This window comes from Mytilus galloprovincialis, chromosome 11 (assembly GCF_965363235.1).
Source record: "Mytilus galloprovincialis chromosome 11, xbMytGall1.hap1.1, whole genome shotgun sequence".
Lineage (NCBI taxonomy): Eukaryota > Metazoa > Mollusca > Bivalvia > Mytilida > Mytilidae > Mytilus > Mytilus galloprovincialis.
This window is the reverse complement of record NC_134848.1, coordinates 228,208-248,258: the sequence shown is the minus strand read 5'-3', so window position 1 is coordinate 248,258 and position 20,051 is coordinate 228,208. Positions and strand designations below refer to the sequence as shown.

Below are 20,051 nucleotides of genomic sequence, written 5' to 3'. Positions count from 1 at the left end.
CAATATACGACCAAAAAATTTTCAATTTTTGCGGTCGTATAATAAACATATATGGTTTTGCAAAAAAAAAAAAAAAACATAAAAAAAACCTTAAAGTTTTGTTTCAACCATGTTATATTTAAAACAGATTGAGAAATCTCTACAAAGTCGTAAAATTTTCCATTCAATTTATGTCTTTTGAAAACGTTAAATGAAATTACAGAACAAATTTAAAATAAAATGTGGCTGTCTCATGGATCAAAACCTCCTTTTGAAAGCGTTGTCCACTTTTGGTTATACTACTAAACATTTTTATACTGAAGCAAGGTTCCGTTTTGTAACATAACTCATCGTTGAAAGTGTAGAGAAATCTAAGTCCGTTCGGAACAAATCTTAACTTGAGTACACAAGCCATTTTGCATACGGGCCCAGTTAGAAAGCCTTGATGGAATTTAAATAAAGTATGAATAATGAATATATCTCCATTGTAGTCTCAGTTTCTATATTTCATCATAATTGAGTATTTTTCTAATAGACAAATTTAATTTTTTGGTTGCTTAACGTGTTGTGGCAAAAATCTCATGCATACTCAGGACGGAAAGTCGTATTAGAGGTAACCGGTGAGATCACGAACCGACGAATAATGACCAACGAACGTATTGGGAGGGGTGATTTTGCTATTGGATAAAGCTCATTAAAATCGAATAATCGACTAAAATACCCCTTGACACCTCAAAAAGTTTCCTTTATTAGAAAACAATGATAAAATATGAGCTTTCAAGTATAAGGATGGATATATAAGACTATGTATTTTTAACTTATATATGGGAAGTGCCTATGTACGGATTAAAACGAAAAAGTAAGTATAAATGTATACCTGTGGTGATCACCTTGTACACTTTTAATAGTCACGTGGAATGATAGCATGATTAAATCATGGTTTCAAATTTAACATTATATTTTGTGATAATTATCCAAGATTAGATTTTTTCTTCCTTACCTGGCCAGATTAATTGTTTTCTCAAAATTCAGAATCAATATATTATTTTCCGAAAGAAACAGCATGCCCCGCCCCCTTTTCATGTTAAATGGTCGGACTGGGGCAAAGTTTTTTTTTTATTTGTTGCAAATTTCTTGCTAGGGACTGTATGGGAAATTTGCAACAAATAATAAAAAAAATCAGTTGACCCCCCTCTTTTTCTCCCGTCTGTTTCCTATATATTAATTTATTTTATATCGCCGTTATAGCGGGTATCGATCATGTGTCTTTGAGAAGAGTATAAGAAGGCAACCATTTATTCTGAGGGGGGCGGCCTGGCAGATTTGGTCAATCAGATTTTTATTTTAGAAAAAAAATCAACTGCTACACGCAAGATTATGTATTACACATATATCACATTACTGTATAATAGAATTTGGAGGCCAGGTTTTTTTTAGGTGGAAGCAAGCATATTTACTACTATTTTTTTCCTGGCCAATAAATTTATTTACAAAATCTGCCATCTCCGATCCTAGAATCAAAGGGTCTTGCCCTAACTCCCATTTAGTATGCGAAATCGCTGGTACTATTTCAGATATTTGGTCCGCGAAAAAAAAATAGTACGCCTTAATAAAAGTTGAAATTTAATACGTTGGAATTATACAATTATATCATTATATCTTTCTTATTTGATTATTTACCGTTTATACTGCGAAAGAACAATAGTTTATATGAAGGTTTCTGTTGAGTATTCGGTATTCGTTTTTTTTTCCATTTTTCCCAGAGTACAAAGAGTACAAGGAATTCCCCCTTTTTTTGTTATTTAGGTTATTCTAAACAATGATCCGGATTAATACAAATTGTCAGTACCTGCTTTCTTAAGCTTTGCATGCATATGCACCAAAGGAGTGGTCACTTCCTATAAAAAAAGTTTTGGGCTGAAATTTTGAACTAAGGGACCAGCCATTTAAATTGAAAATGGGCTGGGGAAGGGCATGTTCAATTTTCTCGTCCGCAAATATTTTTGTCTTCCTGTTCTAGCTATTTTTTTTTTCGTTCAGTCTCTTAAAATTTGGAATCAAATTATTTATTTCAGGAATTATTAACACAATGCTGTAAGTGATATGCTATATCTGCAGATAATTATCCCTTCTTTTAGAAAGAGCTGCATACAGCTCTACAATTGATGCCATTTTCAATCTTGGATGACCTGTCCTGCATTTTTATTTCAGCCCCTACAAATCTAACGGTCGTTCTTTACTCTAGTTACTTGCCAGAATTATTTTTTTACAAAAATCAGAATCAAAAAATATTTTTTTCTAAAAAATAGAAAAAATATAAGACCCGCCCCCCACTCCTCTCCCCAACTCCCACCAGAAACTGCTCCATGACTGACGACATACAAAATAAAAAGAATAAAACAGACAGTATGCGTCTAATGAGAACTGCAACCAGAGTTCATTTTTAAAAATTTTAATGTTCCGGAAAAATACATACCTAACTTATATATCTGTGCAAGGAGGAAAAACGTGTACAATAAGAAAAGTTTGGTCGTAAAATCCAGAGTGGTCACATTTTTTTTAAATTGAGGTCAAAAGTCAGACCAAAAAATATCAATATTTCAACCACAAGGACATGAAGGACAACTAGAGGCTCTCATTAGAGCCTGCATCGCTCACCTGACTCTACTTGGGTTTTTGAAATCATATAAAAATAGATAAAATTTGGCTACAAAGTAACAACACTTGGCCAGCACCTCATAAAAAGGACTATTCATGCTATGTTTGATTTCATTCAATTCCGTGGTTCTCTAGAAGAAGACTTTTGTATGCATTTCCCATAGGGTCCTATGTTAAACTTAGCCCCCCGCTGGCAGCCATCTTGGATGATGGATCGGAGACAAAGTAACAACACTTGGTCAGCATCTCATAAGGAACATTCATGCTATGTTTAGTTTCATTCCATTCAGTGGTTCTCTAGAAGACGTCATTTGTATACACTTCCCATAGAGTCCTATGTTAAACTAAACCTCGGTAAATACCAATGTCCACGGCATAGGGTGGGCACTACGCCCACGATGGACAGAAAGTGGACGGCATTGGTTTGTCCACTGTGGGCGAGTGGAAATGACAAAGTCCACCTGGACTGTAGTGTATATACCTAGGAGATACCAAGCTGATGACACAAAAAATATGAGACATCCAACAGAACACAGATTTTAAACATTTGTCTTTCACAGATCCCAACATGTATATCAGGCAACAAGCTTGGAATTGTCAACTTACATTGTTAACTGACAACAAATACTACAATGACATTGAAAACTACAGGCAACTGTTTAATTGTAATTTCTTTGTACCAAGTCTGTTTTGTCTCTCATAATCTGTAAATATCTTTTAAAGTAAACAAGACTTTTTACCTTAAGGAAGTCCATCACTTCTTCCTTCTTCCTTTTTGTCTCTTCCTTATCATAGCTTTCTATTTTTACCAGATCATAAGGAGTGTCACCCTGAAATACAATCAAATAATCTTTCATTAATTATACACATATATATTTCTTATTTCAAAAACTGTAAAACATTAAATAATAGGTTACTGGTGAATAAATTTTACCTATACAACATGTACAATGTAAAACGATAAATAATAGGTAATTGTTGAATTAATGTTACCTATATAATTCAAAACGATAAATAATAGGTAAATAATGGCACTAATGTTACCTATATAACATGTATAATGCAATAAATAATAGATAACTGTTGCATCAATTTTATCTATACAATGCAGAATAGTCTTATTTATACTTGACATCAAAACCAGTGAACCTAAACCGCCAACCAACAACAAATATGAAGTGTCATTATTAAGAGATCAATGAATAATATTTGAGATTTTACTGTTAAAGAAATTATTGCAGTATGTAAAATATCACATTAAAACCAAACAAGAAATAAAGCTATCTTTATGATAATTCAACAATCTGTCTGGAAACTACAGTTAATTTTGTCTGTGTCATTAACTTGTAATAAGTAACAACAGAGTGTTAGGAATTTTACTAACTCTACATATTTGGAACATATGAAAAATCTCATATTACCGGTACAACTGTTATATTAAAATACATTCTGCAAAATACAGCTGGGATTGTTTCTTTATTCATACATATCTCTGATTATTTCTTGAACAAATAATCATGTTTATGTGCAAATCCTAGTATATTCTTGCTTGCTCTATATTCACAAGTTTAATAGCACATGAGTAAAAGGCTGACATGTATTACTGTGGAGTTTTATTATTTGTATTTTGTGTTCAATTCAGAGTAATATAATTCTAGTACTTGCTTTATTGACAGCTTCTATGACACATGAGTAAAAGGCTGCCATAAGTTACTCTGGAGAATAATTTTTCGTAATTTTTGTTCGATTCACATGGATGATGAGAGTCCATATTATTATTCTAGTAAGTGCTTTATTGACAACAACTATGACACCTGGAGTGTCATTATTCGTGATTTTTGTTAGATTCACATGGATGATGAGAGTCCATATCATTATTCTAGTACTACTTTATTGACAACAGTAATGTGTTTTTTTCATCACCAACAAATGAAATCCATTTGTTTATTATGTGTAAAAAATTAGGAAAGTAGGATTACATCTATGGGACAGAAACCTTACAGCAAACCAACGAATGAAATGACATGAAAAGGTAATTTTTGCAGCAGTTTTTGAATAAAAATTGTAGCCAGTACAGTACGTACATATAATGATATACTAATTTAGAGGACAGTCAGTGAAGAAATGGAAATTAAATAATGGATACACTATTGACTTTTTTGCTGTTTCTCTTAACTGACACATGTGACACACTTGTTTTTTTTTGTTTTTTTTTTTATAATTGTCTTGATGGTCAATTATACCGTCCATTTTATTTACCACTCTGACAACAAATAATGTTGACCTTTGATTTACAAAAATAAAGACATTTTCCCAATTTCCATCCTAGATAGCCAGGTGCAATCTGATATTCACAATGTCTGAAATTCTAGTTTCCGTATTTTTTTTTAATACTCCTTATCCTCCATTTGCGTTTTAGAATTTTTACTCTACTCATTATTCTTTTTGTCTTGCTTGCCCAGTGTTTTATAAAGTATTTATCAATCTGAATCTCGATATAAAATCATATAAAAATGACACTTCATGGATAAAACCTAATCGACGATCCTGTGTCAATGGACAAAACCAATGCAATGTTAAGCAACTCGGGTTTGCATACTTATTTTTCTTTATTTTGTTAATCGATGTATTTCCAGTTTTATGTAATATTTATCGTCATGAACATTGGTGTTTTTACTCGCTGACCATTGGTTTCTTTTACATAAATATAACATCTTTATACATTTTGAACATTTTGAAATTAATTCTATATTTGTGTTGGATTTGAACTTTGTCTTTTATTTTTTTTTACTTGTCCACGGGCAACCCAGACAAAATAATTACTTGTCCGGTTGTTCAAATGTACCAGTCGGGCGAGTCAGTCATAGAATTTCCACACCCCTGGGTGAGTTTTAGAGTATGATAAGATGGTTGTTGTGTAAGTAGTGTAGGATTGGTGTTAGGTGTGTTGGCAGAGTATGATGAGATGGTTGTTGTGTCAGTAATGTAGGATTGGTGTTAAGTGTGTTGGTAGAGTATGATGAGAAGGTTGTTGTAGCAGTGTAGGATTGGTGTTATGTGTGTTTGTGGAGTATGATGAGATGGTTGTTGTGTCAGTAGTGTATGATTGGTGTTAGGTGTGTTGGTGGAGTAAGATGAGATGGTATTGGTGTGTTAGTAGTGTATGATTGGTGTAAGGTATGTTGATGGAGTATGATGAGATGGTAGTTGTGTCAGTAGTGTATGATTGGTGTAAGGTGTGTTGGTGCAGTATGATGAGATGGTAGTTGTGTCATAAATGTAGGATTGGTGTTAGGTGAGTTGGTGCAGTAAGATGAGATGGTAGGTGTATCAGTAGTGTATGATTGGTGTTAGGTATGTTGATGGAGTATGATGAGATGTTAATTGTGTCAGTAGTGTAGAATTGATGTAAGGTGTGTTGGTAGAGTATGATGAGATGGTTGTTGTGTCAGTAGTGTATGATTGGTGTAAGGTGTGTTGGTGCAGTATGATGAGATGGTAGTTGTGTCAGTAGTGTAGGATTGGTGTTAGGTGTGTTGGTGATGTATGATGAGATGGTAGTTGTGTCAGTAGTGTATAATTGGTGTTAAGTGTATTGGCAGAGTATGATGAGATGGTAGTTGTTAGTAGTGTAGGATTGGTGTTAGGTGTGTTGGTGGAGTATGATGAGATGGTAGTTGTGTCAGTAGTGTATGATTGGTGTTAGGTGTGTTGGTGGAGTATGATGAGATGGTAGTTGTGTCAGTAGTGTATGATTGGTGTAAGGTGTGTTGGTGCAGTATGATGAGATGGTAGTTGTGTCAGTAGTGTAGGATTGGTGTTAGATGTGTTGGTGATGTATGATGAGATGTTAGTTGTGTCAGTAGTGTATAATTGGTGTTAAGTGTGTTGGCAGAGTATGATGAGATGGTAGTTGTTAGTAGTGTAGGATTGGTGTTAGGTGTGTTGGTGATGTATGACGAGATGGTAGTTGTGTCAGTAGTGTAGGATTGGTGTGAGGTGTGTTGGTGATGTATGATGAGATGGTAGTTGTGTCAGAAGGGTATGATTGGTGTTAAGTGTGTTGGCAGATTATGATGAGATGGTAGTTGTGTCAGTAGTGTATAATTGGTGTTAAGTGTATTGGCAGAGTATGATGAGATGGTAGTTGTTAGTAGTGTAGGATTGGTGTAGGGTGTGTTTGTGGCGTATGATGAGATGGTAGTTGTGTCAGTAGTATATGATTGATGTAGGGTGTGTGGGTGGAGTATGATGAGATGTTAGTTGTGTCAGTAGTATTTGATTGATGTAAGGTGTGTTGGTAGAGTATGCTTTGATGGTAGTTGTGTCAGTAGTTTAGGATTGATATACGGTGTGTTGGTAGATTATGATGAGATGGTAGTCATGTCAGTAGTATATGATTGATGTAGGGTGTGTTGGTAGATTATGATGAGATGGTAGTCATGTCAGTAGTATATGATTGATGTAGGGTGTGTTGGTTGAGTATGATGAGATGGTAGTTTTGTCAGTAGTATTTGTTTGATGTAGGGTGTGTTGGTAGAGTATGATGAGATGGTTGTTGTGTCAGTAGTTAAGGATAGGTGTACAGTGTGTTGGTAGAGTATGATGAGATTGTAGTTGTGTCAGTATTTAGGATTGATGTATGGTGTGTTGGTAGAGTATGATGAGATGGTAGTTGTGTCAGTAGGTTATGATTGATGTAGGATGTGTTGGTGGAGTATGATGAGATGGTAGTTGTGTCAGTAGTATTTGATTGATGTAGGATGTGTTTGTAGAATATGATGAGATGTTGTTGTGTCAGTAGTTTATGATTGATGTAGGGTGTGTTGGTAGAGTATGATGAAATGGTGGTTGTGTCAGTAGTTTATGATTGATGTAGGGTGTGTTGTTGGAGTATGATAAGATGGTAGTTGTGTCAGTAGTTTAGGATTGGTGTAGGGTTTTTTCTTTCATACAACAAATATAGTTAAGAAAAACAGACCATAACCAAAAAACTTAACACTGAGCAATGAACCCTGAAAATGAGGTCGAGGTCAAATAAAACCTACGCGACTGACATATTGATCATAAAATATTTCCATACACCAAATATAGTTGACCTATTGTATATACATTGTGTAGTATTAGAAAAAAAGACAAAAACTCAAAAACTTAACATTTTTGGTTCATTTTTTTATATAAATAAGGCAGTTAGTTTTCTGGTTTGAATTGTTTTACATTGTCTTATCTGGGCCTTTTATAGCTGACTATGCAGTATAGGCTTTGCTCATTGTTGAAGGGCATACGGTTAATGTCTGTGTCATTTTGGTCTCTTGTGGACAGTTGTTTCATTGGCAATCATACCACATTTTCTTTTTTATATTTGACCATTCAACCATGAAAATGTGGTCAAGGTCAGTTGACACCTGCCAGCTAGACATGTACACTTTACAATCATTCCATACACCAAATATAGTAGACCTATTGCATACAGTATAAGAAAATCAGACCAAAACACAAACACTTAACTATAACCACTGAACCATGAAAATGAGGTCAAGGTCAAATGACACCTCCCAGCTGGACATGTACACCTTACAGTCCTTCCATACACCATACACCGAATATGGACTTGACCACCAAAACTTAACCTTGTTGAATGTTCACTGATCCATGAAATGAGGTCGAGGTCAAGTGAAAACTGTCTGACAGGCATGAGGACATTGCAAGGTACGCACATACCAAATGTAGTTATACTATTACTTATAAAAGAGAATTTAACATTACAAAGAAAGTTTTTTTCAAGTAGTCACTGAACCATGAAAATGAGGTCAAGGACATTGGAAATGTGACTGGCGGAAACTTCGTAAAATGAGGCATTCAATACAAAATATGAAGCATCCAGGTCTACCACCTTCTAAAATATAAAGCTTTTTAGAAGTTAGCTAACGCCGCCGCCACTGCTTGATCACTATCCCTATGCCGAGCTTTCTGAGATTCCAGTCGCAAGCTTGACAAAAAAACAATCAGTTTTAAGGGGGCTAGCTGGTCTGAATCATTTGTTTAATTTTTTAATAAAATGGGGTCACCGTTCATTTACGCTCACAATCTGCCTTCGAAAGAAGCATACATTTTTGTTAATGTCCTTTTTTCTGTTGACCTAATAGGGGAAATAGTTGTAATATCGAAATAAAAAAAAAGAACTAAATTACAGAAATCGCTTAAATTTTACAGTTATTTAGTTTATGTACAGCTTTTTCGAAAACAACAGAAAAAAAATATAGGTCACCGATGAGTTAAAAAAGATATTTCAATTTTAATGCCAAAAATGGCATTTTTGCACAAAAAGGAGATAATTTGGAGCTTTTCCAATGATATCTACATTTTAAAAGTCACCTGAGGCCAACACCAATTGATTTTTTGGAATGATTCTTGTACCATAATGATAAAGTAATAACAACGAATAACTACTTAAGGTAGATGGGGTGTCTAAATTATAATCCATAGAATCTTTTAATAATTTGCCAAAATGTAGTTCATATCCTGCTTGTTTAAAAACATTAATAAAAAGAATGGGTCACCGGACTTATTTTCACACTACAGGTTGTGCAAAATTGTAAAGATTTTGTATAGATTATGCATGGAAAACTTATTTTTCCGCCATAAGACGCAAACCACACCATAGAATTTTTAGATAAAATTTGAGAAGATAGCTCCAATATTATGCTTTCAGATAAGAAAAAGAAAAAAAGGGGTCACCGGAGTCGTTTTCTTGCTACGTGTAAAAATGGGTAAATTCCTAACACATTCTATTGTAAAAGTAACACTATCTGAATTATCTGCCCTTGCATTTGAGTTGCCTCCCCTTATTTGACAAAGTTTGGAAAAAATTAATCAAACAAAAGAATTCTTATTTTTGTAAAATACAATCATAAATATGATCAAACATGGCATTTTCTATATTATAATGAAAATTCTTACACATGAATTACCTACTATTATAAAAATTTGCACATTTAATCAAAGATCTAGACCTTGTTTTCTAGTATTTCAAAATCCAAAATGGAGGAAGACACCCTATCTACCTTAAGGTAATAAATGAAATTTGTAATGTATTGCTTAATTTTTTTCTGAAAATCTTATACCCGCGAGCCTCCTTAAGAAAACTGTGTTCATTCATTAAGTGTATTAATAAAAAGGTTTTTCCCTCCATGTAAAAGTTAAGCACAGACTGATTTTTTCATATTTAGTTTAACCTGTTTATTATACAGGTATTTAATCATAAACTTAAAAGTTGTACTTTATTATATTTTATCTGCAGCTGTTTATCCTCAACTATGGTATTTGTATTTATATTGTAATTGTACTTTCTCTGTTGACTTGTATTTAGTTTTTAGAGAATAAAATATATATCTATCAAATAAGAATAAAACTGAATGTTACCTGTTTTGTTTTCACCCAAGGACTGCATCCTTTATCTGTTAACAATTTTGTTACATTGTTATATCCATTCCGAGCAGCATAATGTAAAGCTGTTTTTCCATCCTATAACAAGATAAAAATATAAACATGTTAATGGTGTGTGATAAAAAAAAATCAGGAGAGGAGTCAAACAATTTACCGAATGTAAGAAATATAACATTGGGTAAGAAAATATCCAATTATATTTGTGTATATATAAATTTAATGTATATTTTCTGATTCAGTGAAACAAAACAGGTAAAAAAAGATTAGTAAAGTCTTAATTATATAAGTGTAACAAGTCAAATAATAGCAACCCTCACTTTATATAAGTTTTACAAGTATTTGTTGTCCATTTAACATGTATCATAAACAACATGATTTTATGTTGATTCAGTAGAATGATCAAAGTTGGAAAACAAAACTTTTTTCAAGAAACATTAAAACGAGAAATATTTTCTGATTCAGTGCGAAGTGACAAGAAAAATAAGACCCCACTTTAAATAATTCTGATAAGTATTTTTTTTTAAAAGAAATATTACATTAAATCTGTAGAATGAACATTATCTGACAAAAGACTTGTTCTCTTTAACTTGTCATTGAAATCAGATGTTTACAGAATAATGTTTCGTCAAGAAACAAAACAAAACCTTTACTATCTGATTCAGTTCTGTGTTACGAATAAAATGAGATCCCACTTTATATAATTCTAACAAATATTTGTTGTCCATTAAACCTGTCTGATTAACAATGATTAAGAAGAATGATCAAAGTTTTAAAAAAAAAAATTTCAAGAAACATTAAAACGAGTAATATTTTCTGATTCAGTACGAAGAGACAAGAAAAATAAGACCCCACTTTATATAATTCTGTCAAGTATTTGTTATTTTTAAAAGATGTTTTACATTAGATCTGTAGAATTAACATTATCTGACTAAAGATATTAACACAACTTATTCTCATCAACTTCTTAAAATCAAATGTCAACAAAATAATTTTTCGTCAGGAAACAAAATAAAACCTTAACTATCTGATTCAGTTCTGTGTTACGAATAAAATGAAACCCCACTTTATATAATTCTAACAAATATTTGTTGTCCATTAAATCTGTCTGATTAACAACATGACTTTGTGTAGATTCTGTATAAAGTGATGTTTGGTCAGAGTAAGGTGATTATATCTATCATTACCGGGGATGTGGCTTCTAACTGACTTCCGTGAGTGACTAGGTAAGTCACTACCTCCAGGTTTCCTCTCTCAGCCGCATACAATAATGGTGTCATTCCCCACTGTAATATCAACATATAACAGACATCAAAACTTGTGTCATAAACTGGACAATGTTGTGTAATAAATATAAACAAAATATATATCACATGAATCAGTGGTCAAAACTGAATAAAATGACCAGTCCCACTTGTATTTATATTCTACATAAACAACAAATAAACAACATGTTTTATTGTGAGATGTCAGAGCTTCCATCAGAACTGTCAGGATAAAAAAAAAAGAAAATTCTAGAAACAAACAATATTTATATCAATGGACTCAGCTGGACAAGACAATTAAAATAAGACCCCACTTTATATAATTCTAACAAATATTTGTTGTCCATTTAATCTGTCTGATTAACAATGATTACGTAGAATGATCAAAGTTAAAAAAAAAACTTTTTTCAAGAAACATTAAAACGAGTAATATTTTCTAATTCAGTACAAAGAGACGAGAAAAATAAGACCCCACTTTATATAATTCTGTCAACTATTTGTTATTTTTAAAAGACATTTTACATGAGATCTGTAGAATTAACATTATCTGACTAAAGATGTTAACACAACTTTTTCTCATCAACTTCTCATTAAAATCAGATGTTTACAAAATAATTTTTCGTCAAGAAACAAAATAAAACCTTAACTATCTGATTCAGTTCTGTGTTACGAATAAAATGAGGCCCCACTTTATATAATTCTAACAAATATGTGTTGTCCATTAAACCTGTCTGATTAACAGTATTTTGTGTCTATTCAAAATAATGATCAAAGCTTAGAAAATATTTAGTGGTATTTCCATGTAAAATGTTGGGTGTCTACCAGCTGCTTCATATCATATGAGTTGTTGTGTATAAGGGTAATATAGCAATGGTGTATGTTTGTGGTGCGAATAAGGGTAATATAGCAATGGTGTATGTTTGTGGTGAGTATAAGGGTAATATAGCAATGGTGTATGTTTGTGGTGAGTATAAGTAAAGAACTGCAATAAGCCTATTTATTTTTTTTCAAGTTTGCATTGCTTATAAGTATGATCTGTAACTTGTTTGTGATGAGTGTAATAATGTCATTGCTATGTCACATGTTGGTGTTGAGTATAAGAGTGTCAATGCTACGTCACATGCTGGTGTTGACTATAAGAGTGTCATTGCTATGTCACATGTTGGTGTTGAGCATAAGAGTGTCACTGATACATCACATACATATGTGTGTTGAGTATAAGAGTGTCACTGCTACATCACATGCTGGTGTTGAGTATAAGAGTGTCATTGCTATGTCACATGTTGGTGTTGAGGTAAAGGGTGTCAGTGATATTTCACATGTTGGTGTTGAGGTAAAGAGTGTCATTGTTATGTCACATGTTGGTGTTGAGTATAAGAATGTCATTGCTATGTCACATGTTGGTGTTGACTATAAGAGTGTCATTGCTATGTCACATGTTGGTGTTGAGTATAAGAATGTCATTGCTATGTCACATGTTGGTGTTGAATATAAGAGTGTCACTGCTATGTCACATGTTGGTGTTGACTATAAGAGTGTCATTGCTATGTCACATGTTGGTGTTGACTATAATAGTGTCATTGTTATGTCACATGTTGGTGTTGAGTATAAGAATGTCATTGCTATATCACATGTTATTGTTGAATATAAGAGTGTCATTGCTACGTCACATGTTGGTGTTGAGTATAACAGTGTCATTGCTAAGTGACATGTTGATGTTGAGGTAAAGAGTGGTACTGCTACGCCACATCCTGGTGTTGAGTATAAGAATGTCATTGCTATGTCACATGTTGGTGTTGAGTATAAGACTGTCATTGCTATGTCACATGTTGGTGTTGAGTATAAGAGTGTCACTGTTATGTCATATGTTGGTGTTGAGTATAAGAGTGTCACTGCTACGTCACACGTTGGTGATGGGTATACGAGTGTCATTGCTATGTCACATGTTGTTGATATGCATAAGAATGTCACTGCTGTGTTACATGTTGGTGCTGAGTATAAGAGTGTCATTGCTATGTCACATTTTGGTGTTGACTATAAGATTGACATTGCTATGTCACATGTTGGTGTTGAGCATATGCGTGTCATTGCAATGTCACATGTTAGTGTTGACTATAAGAGTGTCATTGCTAATAGACATGTTGTGTTGATTATAAGAGTGTCATTGCTAAGTGACATGTTGGTGTTGACTATAAGAGTGTCGTTGCTATGTTACATGTTGGTGTTGAGCATATGAGTGTCATTGCTATCTCACATGTTGGTGTTGAGCATATGAGTGTCATTGCTATCTCACATGTTGGTGTTGACTATAAGTGTGTCATTGCTATGTCACATGTTGATGTTGACTATAAGTGTGTCATTGCTATGTCACATGTTGATGTTGACTTTAAGAGTGTCATTGCTATGTCACATGTTGATGTTGAGGTAAAGAGTGTCATTGTTATGTCACATGTTAGTGTTGAATATAAGAGTGTCATTGCTAAGTGACATGTTGGTGTTGACTATAATAGTGTCATTGCTATGTCACATGTTGGTGTTTACTATCAGAGTGACATTGCTATGTCAAAAGTTGGTTTTGATTATAAGAGTGTCATTGCTATGTCACATGTTGGTGTTGAGGTAAACAGTGTCATTGATATGTCAAATGTTGGTGTTGAGGTAGAGTGTCATTGCTATGTCACATGTTGGTGTTGAGGTAAATTGTGTCATTTCTATGTCACATGTTGGTGTTGACTATAAGAGTGTCAATGAATGTTGTATAATCAGGTGTCGCATGTCATGTTCAGTACTTGAATGGGTAAATTGGAATGGGTAATGAATGCTGCATGTCACATGTCATGTTCAGTACAAGAGTGGTAAATGCAGGTTGTATAATCAGGTGTCACACGTCATGTTCAATACAAGAGTGGTAAATGTATGTGGCATAATCAGGGGTCACATGTTATGTTCAATACAGAAGTGGTTAATGAATGCTGTAGAATCAGGTGTCACATGGCATGTTTAGTACAGAAGTGGTCAATGAAAGTGTACTATATATAGGGGGAGGGTTGAGATCTCATAAACATGTTTAACCCCGCCGCAATTTTGCGCCTGTCCCAAGTCAGGAGCCTCTGGCCTTTGTTAGTCTTGTATGATTTTAAATTTTAGTTTCTTGTGTATAATTCGGAGTTTAGTATGACGTCCATTATCACTGTACTATTATGCATATTTTAGGGGCCAGCTGAAGGACGCCTACGGGTGCGGGAACTCTCGCTGCATTGAAGACCCGTTGGTTGCCTTCGGCTGTTGTTTGCTCTATGGTCGGGTGGTTGTCGCTTTGACATATTCACCATTTCCTTTCTCAATTTTATATAATAAATATCTGTAAATGTGTTAAACATTTTACTTTACCATTGTTTACTTACAGAATCTCTACATTCCAAGTTAGCTCTGTTCTTTACACATAATTCTACCTCTTTTATATTCCCCTCGCTTGCAGCTGTAAGAAGTTTCTGTAAGCAAAACAAATCTTTTACATTTTCCTCTAGAACATACAAATGTATTATAAATGTAATAATTGAATATAACAAGCTACATTTTTAGTTTCAACAGTTTATACCAAATACAGTGATTACCAAGAAGGAGTGAAATTGTTGTCTATAATTTTAGAGTTTTTATTTAGAAAAGTCTGTAGACAATTGTAATAGGCATCAGTTTTGAGATCAGCCTAAGTTTTTGTTGAGGTTTGTGTTGCTCGGTCTTTAGTTTTCTATGTAATGTTTTGAATATAAAAAGAAGATGTGTTATGATTGCCAATGAAACATAAAATAGTCCAAATGACACAGAAAATAACAACTATAGGTCACCGTACAGCCTTCAACAATGATCAAAGCCCATATGGCATAGTCAGCTATAAAAGGCCCTGAAATGACTAATGTAGACTGTTATATTTTGATTGTTTTTCATTTTTTTCCATGGCGTTGTCAGATTCTCTTCGACTTAAAAGAGTTGTGAATGTCCTTATATATCTTGCGTTTCTTTTTTTTGTCTCCTGGAATTTTGCATATTGTAATTCTGTTCACTGTAGTCATTTTGATTTCTCCTGTTCTCCCCCTGAGAATACTGCACACTGTATCTTTATGTACAGTTTATAGACAACATATGTCACATGACATACATGTAGGTCAGATGACACTGACTTTTAAGAAGAAAAACTTACCTCATCCCAAATTGTCATTATATCCTGTAAAAGAAAATGAAATCATTGTATATTTATTAAAATAAGGAGATATGATTACCAATGAGACAACTATCAACTTAAGTTCAAATGAAGTGGATGTAAGCAATTATTGGCAATGGTACCCCCTTCAACAATAAGAACAAGAGGCTGTCAAGTGACAGCAAACCAGATTTTCCTGCATAGGTTGAACCCTGAACAGTTGAACAAGTATGGACACAACATTCAAGCTTAAAACAGCTCAGAATTTTGATTCTGATTGAATATTTATAATAGAATATTTTCTAATTAAGAGGGAATGTAAATCGTTTGAATTGGTATCAGTATCAGAATCATCAACGCCTAAATCAGTTACCAGTGTTGTCTGTGAGTTGTGTCTTGATGTAACATCAACCTCTTCACTTATCGAGTCCAAATCCAATGGTATCACTTCTAATGATTTTGTTTTTGTCCATTTAGCAATAGTGATGTGTGACGGAGGTCTTTGCATTATCGGAGAAACTTCTAACATTGAACTCTCTGTTGGTGGATATATAAAATTCAATTCGTCTGGCGATTTGTCTGTTTTGATATCCATATGATCCATTTGATATCTTTTATATGTTTCGGTTTTTTGACAAACTTCGTTGTCATTTGATTGAGTTCCATTACTGGCGGCATTATATGATTCTTGTGTACTTTCTTGTTGATTGTCATTTGACTGAGTTCCATTACTGGTGGCATTAAATGATTCTCGCGTTCTTTGTTGTCGATTTTCAATTTCCATAAATATGTCAGATTCAGACTCATCATCTTTATTTAAAAAGACTTTGACACGTGACTGCTTTACAGAAGCGTCGACATGTGTTTCGCCATTCCAACATTTAACCAAATAGAGATGTTCATCTTCGGAGTCTATCGGGTTAGTAATAGTCTGTTGTGAGATGTTTGTTGCCAAGTCGCTAGTTAGATCTTTGGAGTCTATCGGGTTAGTAATAGTCTGTTGTGAGATGTTTGTTGCCAGGTCGCTAGTTAGATCTTCGGAGTCTATCGGGTTAGTAATAGTCTGTTGTGAGATGTTTGTTGCCAAGTCGCTAGTTAGATCTTCGGAGTCTATCGGGTTAGTAATAGTCTGTTGTGAGATGTTTGTTGCCAAGTCGCTAGTTTGATCTTCGGAGTCTATCGGGTTAGTAATAGTCTGTTGTGAGATGTTTGTTGCCAAGTCGCTAGTTTGATCTTCGGAGTCTATCGGGTTAGTAATAGTCTGTTGTGAGATGTTTGTTGCCAAGTCGCTAGTTAGATCTTCGGAGTCTATCGGGTTAGTAATAGTCTGTTGTGAGATGTTTGTTGCCAAGTCGCTAGTTAGATCTTCGGAGTCTATCGGGTTAGTAATAGTCTGTTGTGAGATGTTTGTTGCCAAGTCGCTAGTTAGATCTTCGGAGTCTATCGGGTTAGTAATAGTCTGTTGTGAGATGTTTGTTGCCAAGTCGCTAGTTAGATCTTCGGAGTCTATCGGGTTAGTAATAGTCTGTTGTGAGATGTTTGTTGCCAAGTCGCTAGTTAGATCTTCGGAGTCTATCGGGTTAGTAATAGTCTGTTGTGAGATGTTTGTTGCCAAGTCGCTAGTTTGATCTTCGGAGTCTATCGGGTTAGTAATAGTCTGTTGTGAGATGTTTGTTGCCAAGTCGCTAGTTTGATCTTCGGAGTCTATCGGGTTAGTAATAGTCTGTTGTGAGATGTTTGTTGCCAAGTCGCTAGTTTGATCTTCGGAGTCTATCGGGTTAGTAATAGTCTGTTGTGAGATGTTTGTTGCCAAGTCGCTAGTTAGATCTTCGGAGTCTATCGGGTTAGAAAGGTTAGTAATAGTTTGTTGCGAGATTTTTGTTGTCATGTCGCTAGTTTGATCTTCAGTAGTATAACCCGATTGTTTTTCACTTTCACTTGTGTCTTTCATTTGATTTATTTCGACAGAAGTGTCTTCCGATTTATTTCTATCCTCCATGGTATTCCCCGTATTAATATCTTTCAGACGATCGACCTCTTTTATACCTACTCCTGTATTTCACAATGGTCCATACTTATCTAGACATTTCTTTCGAGAATCTGCCAGTAAAATATTTGATATTTTTGCAGTTCAGGTATAGATCTTTTCACTGAAAAAAAAAACCACATTTCATATATATATGTATTGCTTAGTATCTGTTTTTATGTAAATGTCTATTGTTCAAATGTTTTCGTTTTATGAGCTTGCATTGTCTTACACCTCTTTATTACGGTATTTCCTCCATTTAAATCCTCGCAACACACATCAAACATACTTAATATATATGACCAATATGTATTTTTTCGTAATTTCACTGTAATGTCACTCCTGCTCACTTATGCATTTCCTTTTTGTTCAGTATAGTTTCAAAGCATGAACAGTTTGAAAACATGGGTCACTAAATTAAATATGATGGAAAAGAAGAGTGTGGTACTGCTCACTTATATATCGTATAACCCACTCCTGCTTACTTAAATAATGTATACCCCACTCCTGCTAAAAGAGGGACGAAAAATACCAAAGGGACAGTCAAACTCATAAATTTTAAAACAAACTGACAACGCCATGGCTAAAAATGAAAAAGACAAACAAACAACAGCACACGACACAACATAGAAAACTAAAGAATAAACAACACGAACCCCACCAAAAAACTAGGGCTAACTTATATAATGTATCCCCCGCTCCTGCTCACTTATATAATGTATCCCCTACTTCTGCTCACTTATATAATGTATACCCCTCTCCTTCTATCTTATATATCCCGCTACTACTCACTTATATAATGTATACCCTGCTCCTTCTATCTTATATAATGTAAACCCTCTTCCTGCTCACTTAAATAATGTATACCCCACTCCTGCTCACTTATGCATTTCCTTTTTGTTCAGTATAGTTTCAAAGCATGAACAGTGTATACATTATATAGGTGAGCAGGAGAGGATATACATTATATAAGTGAGCAGCAGAGGGTGTACATTATATGAATAAGCAGGAGGGGGTATACATTATATAGGTGAGCAGGAGAGGATATACATTATATAAGTGAGCAGCAGAGGGTGTACATTATGTGAGTAAGCAGGAGGGGGTATACATTATATAAGTGAGCAGGAGTGGGGTCTACATTATATAAGTAAGCAGGAGCGGTGTATACATTATATAAGTGAGCAGGAGAGGGTATTCATAATATAAGTGATCAGAAGAGACATGGTAAGAAATATGAAGAAGCTATGATTTTTAGTTGCTGCGGAAAATATGACAAAATATCTTAGACTCGCATTATTTTATAGAAAATAGTATATACTCTGCTAACATAAGAGTCGGATCTGAAAAGAGATCGAAACCAGATATGGGACTTGTTAATCGAAGCTATCCTAGCACCTGTCCTGATCTATCTTAGGTCAAAATCAGGATTATGTTAGGACGGACTTACGACGTGTCTGAGCATGCACATCAAAGCTGAGAACTATGATATCTATGATGGCCGTACCGCTGTCCTACTAGTAAAAGAAATAGGAAATCAAGAATAAAAATATATCAAAATCATGATAACCTATTATAATATTTTATAACATTAATCTGTTACAATATATATATAAATTTGAGTAAGTTAAATTTGAAGTATCACGGTTTCATACTTTACAGATTTGGGTAAGTTAAATTTGAAGTATCACGGTTTCATACTTTACAGATTTGGGTAAGTTAAATTTGAAGTATCACGGTTTCATACTTTACAGATTTGGGTAAGTTAAATTTGAAGTATCACGGTTTCATACTTTACAGATTTGGGTAAGTTAAATTTGAAGTATCACGGTTTCATACTTTACAGATTTGGGTTAGTTAAATTTGAAGTATCACAGTTTCATACTTTACAGATTTGGGTAAGTTAAATTTGAAGTATCACGGTTTCATACTTCATACAGATTTCTAAGGCAAATGTCATGCACTTTTCATATTACTATGGACTACTTCATATTACATAGACTACTTCATATTACTATGGACTACTTCATATTACTATGGACTACTTCATATTACTATGGACTACTTCATATTACTATGGACTACTTCATATTACTATGGACTATAGCTACTTCAACTTTTTTATTAAGAGTCGTGATGATCTATACTTGCGTATAATAACAATGTCACCTACTAGCATCCTATATCTACGAAGATATTTAGCATGTTCCTTACTGACCTGATTATGTTAACAGATTTATCATCATGTACCTAAGTAAGGACCATCCTAAGGTCATCTTAAGTTGTCCTTAAAGTAAAGGACAATTCCAATGACATCTCCAAAGTGAACAAATTGCCAATGATAAATAATATATTGACACATGGACAGATAGAGCATGCCAAGAAATCTCTAACGTTCCGGTAGACTTATGACAGCCCTGATCAGTAGTTTTAAAAATGTGATATTTCCACAATTAAATTTACAATCATTTTAGTAAAACTTTAC

General features: G+C 34.0%; 1 protein-coding gene across 1 annotated transcript in view; it reads right to left on the bottom strand.

The window, feature by feature from the left end:
• Window positions 1–11,360, bottom strand: part of LOC143052008 (uncharacterized) — a 69,823-nt gene extending 58,463 nt beyond the window's left edge. Inside the window, exons 1-3 of the mRNA XM_076224981.1 lie at window positions 11,268–11,360; window positions 10,060–10,161; window positions 3,378–3,467 (exon numbers count right to left, since the gene is read on the bottom strand). Coding sequence (XP_076081096.1) covers window positions 3,378–3,467; window positions 10,060–10,161; window positions 11,268–11,360 — 285 coding nt within the window. The remainder of the gene's footprint in view (window positions 1–3,377; window positions 3,468–10,059; window positions 10,162–11,267) is intronic.
• Window positions 11,361–20,051: the final 8,691 nt, after the last annotated feature.